Here is a 6,348-nt window from a genome sequence, read left to right as displayed (position 1 = left end):
CGGTTGTGGCGACACCTCCGCTGCTGGCGGCGGCGGCGGTGGTGACACCGCCGCTGCTGGCGGCGGCGGCGAAGGCGACACCACCGCTGCTGGCGGCGGCGGCGGCGGTGACACCTCCGCTGCTGGCGGCGGCGGCGGTGGTGACACCTCCGCTGCTGGCGGCGGCGGCGGTGGTGACACCTCCGCTGCTGGCGGCGGCGGTTGTGGCGACACCTCCGCTGCTGGCGGCGGCGGCGGTGGTGATACCTCCGCTGCTAGCGGCGGCGAAGGCGACACCACCGCTGCTGGCGGCGGCGGCGGTTTTGGTGACACCTCTGCTGCTGGCGGCGGCGGCGGCGGTGACACCTCCGCTGCTGGCGGCGGTGGCGGTGGTGACACCTCCGCTGCTGGCGGCGGCGGTTTTGGTGACACCTCTGCTGCTGGCGGCGGCGGCGGCGGTGACACCTCCGCTGCTGGCTGCGGTGGCGGTGGCGACACCTCCGCTGCTAGCGGCGGCGGCGGCGGTGACATCTCCGATGCTCGCAGTAGTGCCTCTACCGGCGGTTGTGGTACCTGCACTACTGCCATCTCCGGCTCTCCCACCTCTTTCGGGAGGGCTGCCGTACTCGCTGCACCATTCTCATCCTCACTCCGCACCGCCATTACGAGTCTCCCGTAATGGAGCGTCTGAACCGCCTGTAGAACCTGCACAGGGCTCGTCACAGCGAATATGCAACATACACGCACACACTCACAGAGTGGGCTAACAGCAGTCATATTGCCGATAGTGCGGCACGGTTGCGCTTCTACTGAGCAGTCCCAAGGTGCAGAGCAGCAGCTCCATCCATACATCCATACTGCAGGTGAATGGCAGAAGTTAAGGCCTGAGCTTCCGAGTTCAAATCCGCCTGCCGACCCCTCAGTGTGTGACGGGTGTTGTATTGGGAGGTGGCCCCCCATCATATGGACGGTGTAGGACGTGATAATATCAACTTGCGAGCTGACCAGGTACTAAATAGTGGCGCCGTTGATCTGCTAGATTTGGTTGGATTCTGGAGGTGAGTTGCTGAACCCAACGAATGCATTCTGAAGTCGGATGGGTTCAATGGATTAGGGTGCCCCTCTCGCAGGGGAGAGCAGGGAACTGCCTCCAAGGGAAAGGGGGCCGCTGGTGAAGCTATACCACCCAGTAACAACATCATACATACATACGTCCGCACGCACGCACACCACTGCATGCTCCACTGATGCGCGCACTGACCACCCGTGCATCGGACAGATAGCGGCTCTGGTGTTGGCAACATCTCTTATCGATCCACGTGGCTGTCCATGTGGACCAGCCGGGCGTGTCGTACGTGCTAACGCTCTCACATCTGCTACTGCGACCTGTCGTAGCCGGTGAAAACGCCTGTAGCAGCTGACCGCTGAAAAGGTCTCTCGAGTTGCTGGTGGTCGCGCTCTGCGCGTATTTATAGCGCCGTACTGTGTACCAGCTGCTACAACGCCCCTCTCAAGATGCTGGCGAAGTACGTTATTAGCGCGTATCTGTAGACGATATATGTGTGCCGTACTATGTACAGGTGCTACTATTGCAAAACAGGCCTCACCATGGTTTTTGCGGCGTCCTCGTTCACGGCCGGATGGACGAGCACGCGGGCCGCCAGGTTCCGCTGACACTCGGCTTCGATGGCCTTGAAACACGCTTCTGCCCCGCGGCCTGCCTTTTTAAAATATGGTTCCCCTTGGAAGCCCAGCCTCTGATGCCAATACTCCATCACAGCCTTATCGACCACGGAGACCGCTACGTACTGGGTTAAGGGGCGATCATCATCCGCAAAATCATCATCAGCCCGCAGCAGGCATGCAGGTATGAGAGTGTGTGCGTGTATGTGTGTGTGTACTATTAAGAAGCGCGATAACTGCTAGTTTGAAGGACAGGGGTACAAACAGAATACAGACAGGTGTCGCAGTGGAACATACATACAGTACGGGTATTCATGTCGTGAGACATGAAAACGCAAATACGATCACAAATATGAGCACATACATGCACGGCTACCAATATGCCACTCGGTTGCCAGTACGTAAAACACCACATACAGTTATATGCAACCGGGGCGCACATAGGACATACATACGTACATACATGCATAGGATGTACATATGCATTCAATTCGCTGCTGGTGGCATGTTGGGGCGTTCTGTTTGCCTTCGACGATAATTTAAGCCAGGTATATGCCTACCTACCCACCCACCTACCTACCTACCTACCTACCCACCTACCTACCTACCCACCTACCTACCCACCTACCTACCTACCCACCTACCTACCCACCTACATATGTACATGCTTGTGCACATGCGTGCTCCTCACGCACCTGGTGGTTGGCCGCCACCGCGGCCTCCTGGATGATCCGGGTCAGCAGCCGCCCCAAGCCCATTCGGCGATGACCTTCAGCGGTCGCCTGGAAGAGGATCTGTTCGCCATGGGCCCATGCAGTGCCAGGCAGCAGCAGCAGCACGGCCCAGATGGAGGTGGAGCAGTGAGGGAGCAATGAACGAGGGAAATGATTGCAGGAGGACGATAAAAGCACTGCAGAAGTGGCCGTGCATACGTTGCATTGTTCGATATCTGGGTAGAACCCCCCGCACTGTCGGGAGCTTGAGATGATCATGCCATACAGCACTATCCACCATTACCACACTGTACTACGCCATACGAACTGGAGGTCCAAGGCGGTGATCCTGCCTTCTAGGATCCATCCTCACCCATTCACCCGAACATCCGTAGAGACAGAGGGTTCAACAATCGCCACCAATCCAGCGTGCGAATCTCGATCCATTAACCGAGTTCTCAACTCTGCATCTCAGCAGCTAGCCATAATCTCACGCTCCCGACAATGTCGGGGGTCTCCCCAGGGATCGAATCCAGAACTGACTAAGACAGTGGTGTCAACCAGACCAGAGAGATTATGGCTGCTGCTGCTGTTGCTGCTGCGATATGGGGTTGAGAACTCGGTTAATGGATCGAGATTCGCACGCTGGATTGGTGGCGATTGTTGAACCCTCTGTCTCTACGGATGTTCGGGTGAATGGGTGAGGATGGATCCTAGAAGGCAGGATCACCGCCTTGGACCTCCAGTTCGTATGGCGTAGTACAGTGTGGTAATGGTGGATAGTGCTGTGTGGTGATTAATCGTAGAAATGACAATGTGTCCAAGTGGCCCAGAAGCCTCCCACCCTGTAACAACAACATTATGTATGTCGTGTTGTGTTGTTACTTAACTTGTGTACTCGCATATGTATGATAGATGTGTTTTATAATAAGGTGGAGGAGCCTATACATCATATCGACTCTATCCAAATATAGTATAATGCAATGAATTGGTGTATGTTGTGCGTGTGCGTTTGCATATGTGTGGCGTGTGAGGTGGCGTGGGGGTACGGGTGGCGTGGGGATAAATCACATAGCGCGGAAACATTCACACCTGTACATGAGATCCATGCTTTGCCCCCGCCCCGGGAAGATGGAGGTGTGTGGTTGTCGCACAAACGAGTTTGCTTCCAACCCACACCCCGGCGGCCAGGCAGGCGCCCCTGCGTGCACAGTATGAGAGATGCACCGTACAGCACGGCGGTTGAAGGTAAAAGACGTGTGGGTATAGGATGACACTAGGTGCAGGCTGAACATAGCGACCGGCTATTCATGTTATTGTGTGAACTCGAGTGCTTTTAGGATAGTGTGTCTGACAGCAGTCGGATCAGCACCTTAGTATGTCAGTAGCTGGTGTAGTGTTGACATTTATGAAGTACTTGACAGTCAGTCCTACGCACTTCTAACATGTGTACTGTATATTTATTTACAGTACTTCGCAAATACTTGGTACCCAGTGCTTGGTATAATATTACTAATAATAAATGTTACTTAATATTTGTTTGAAGGACTTAGTATTCGGTACTAAGCGCTTCGAGGGCAGTTAGTACCGTAGTGACAGGAAATGTTCGTGATTTTATTGTTTCAGACACCCTCAAAATTACACCCGAAATTATTGGTGAAACTGTTGAATTCGTGAGAAGCCAACGCAACCGGAGCAACGGTGCCTGCAATATTCGTTAATGGGTCCGACTCAGAACGCCGATTGACGCAAAAGCTGGCCAATGCATGCACGGTTATTTAGGAGCGGCAAAACCAGCTCTATCCGTAGCTGGGGCGCCGCGAGCAAGTGTGAAGAGTCCGCATTGAAGGAGGCTTTGTTGCTTAGGCCGCTTGGCCCTCGGATCCATGTCCGTTCAATTACTATGGATGTATATATGGCCAGGAAAGTGGAATTCGACGAGTAATTACTGTGTTGAAGGCATTATACGATTTGGCTTCGAAGCACACATATATTCGTGACGACCATCGCCTGGAACAGCTTGTAATTTATATGTGACATAATTTCGTGATGCCGTAACGAAATTAAAATCACGAACATTTCCTGTCACTACGGTATGTAACATGATACTAAGTGATCAGTAGATCTACTAAGCGGCCTATTAAGAATGTTACCAAGTAGCTATGAAGGACATATGAATTGGGTGGCACTAAGATGATATTAAGATGATATTAAGAAGATGCTAAGTGGTGGCGTTCCACGAGTGCATACAATGCATGTATACACCTGCAGTGCGATGATGAACACCAGCGCCACACACGCTTATCCGTGGCGAGTAGTTTTACACCCAACAGAGCCAGCAGCATAACGCATTAAATGCATCACATAAGGCACAAAGAATTACACAGGTGACTAGCATCTGTCACTTGCCATCCCAGCCATAAGCCTCATGGATTCCGACATCTCACCGGTCGGTACTGCCACCGTGTTTATGGTATACGGCGGCTTCAATCTGTACGGCACAAACAGATCAAAACGGGATAGATGTGGTAAGCATGCATGCATCCAGCCTGGCAGGCTGCCGCTATCGTACCGCATCACATCACCGAACAGCCTGAGTAAGATAAGGATAAGCAGACAGGTAGGTAGAAAGACTTTGGCACGAAATGCCGAAGCTGTGCGACTTAGCAGCTAAGCCGAAACTCAGTATTAACAGTATTATCTGTATATTTTTTACCGTCTGTAGGTAAAATCGTGCCCATGTATCGGGCAGGATCTATAGACGATGAAAAGTTTGAAGATGAAGTACGGCCGTACAAAATAAACGTCCCTCCGCCGTTCCCGGTTATCTCGGCGAGCTCGGGTTCTTGTACAGCGGGTGGTGCTGCACAAGCAGTGATGGTCACCGCACCTGTGAGGCGTTGTCGCGGAACGCCTTTTTCAGCAGGTTGCACGCCTGCCGGTACAGCTGCCCGTCAGCAGCGCCTTTCCCCCCATATGGCGGAAGAATCCGCGCAACGATAGGACCCTACGAAAAAGTAAAAACGCTTTCTCGTCAGAGATCAATTTAAACAGGGACGCCATGACGGTAGGAAAGCGCCGGGGGGGATGCGCAGGTCATGCAGCCTGCTGGGGAAAGGTCATGCCACAGAGAAGCGAAAAACTGAAGACGGCACCGGACATACGTGCTCAGTCTCGGCGACCAACTTCACCAGCCGTAGCCTTAGGAGTTCCTCTTCAACGATGTTCTGTCTTCTAATCCTTTTCGACCGTCTGTACATTTTTGCATCAGCCAAAGCTTTGTAAATCCAAAGACTAACGTGAATTAGGCGACTCTCGTGGATCAAGTGACTCACGTTAGGAGGGCGTGATGACGACGCAGCCAAGTTGCGCCAAATCGACCTTTTCGGATTTGCCAGCGACCTAGGTACGGCAGCTTGATCGACGGAATGGCCGTCTTAGTTGTTGCGCATGAAAACTCGTGTGAGTTCTAGCAAAGACCATGAAGTGGCTTGCTAGCACGAATTATTTTCTATCAGTGTTATACCGCGTCTTTACAACCGCGGCCTTACGCAATGGGAAAGAGATCCACTGCTGCCGGGCGGATGCGTTGTTCACGCGCCGTTGTTCATGCATTGCTGATCCCATCCGCTTCCTTAAGCCCCTGCGCTCTTGCGCTGTCCTTTCGGTTGAAATGATGTTATTAAAGCCATCGCAAGCACGTTACAGGCGGAACCGTCAGCGCCTGCCTACATGCTACTCGCTACTCTTGTCCTTCGGCAAATAGAGGTTCACTGGTATGGACAAACGTATGTATGTATGTATTTTGCTGGTTGCAAGGTAAAACAACCCCCTGTATATACGGCGCGGCACACAGCCGCTGGGATACCGTTGCCTTGCATCCTCGCAGCCGCACAGGTCCATCCACAGTGATCGAACAGATCGCATCCGTAACAATTGCATCCCGCCATCCCAGCTATACCTCCGCACTTTT

General features: G+C 53.1%; 1 protein-coding gene across 1 annotated transcript in view; it reads right to left on the bottom strand.

Moving 5' to 3' along the window:
• Positions 1–2,822, bottom strand: part of VOLCADRAFT_90822 (uncharacterized protein) — a gene marked incomplete at both ends in the record, with an annotated part of 5,555 nt that extends 2,733 nt beyond the window's left edge. The window contains 4 exons of the mRNA XM_002950270.1: positions 16–684; positions 1,587–1,787; positions 2,358–2,456; positions 2,757–2,822. Of these exons, the coding sequence (XP_002950316.1) occupies positions 16–684; positions 1,587–1,787; positions 2,358–2,456; positions 2,757–2,822 (1,035 nt within the window). The remainder of the gene's footprint in view (positions 1–15; positions 685–1,586; positions 1,788–2,357; positions 2,457–2,756) is intronic.
• Between the last annotated feature and the right edge of the window lie 3,526 nt (positions 2,823–6,348).

This window comes from Volvox carteri, assembly GCF_000143455.1.
Source record: "Volvox carteri f. nagariensis unplaced genomic scaffold VOLCAscaffold_18, whole genome shotgun sequence".
NCBI lineage: Eukaryota > Viridiplantae > Chlorophyta > Chlorophyceae > Chlamydomonadales > Volvocaceae > Volvox > Volvox carteri.
The sequence above is the reverse complement of the archived record's forward strand: the minus strand, read 5'-3'. Positions and strand labels throughout refer to the sequence as shown.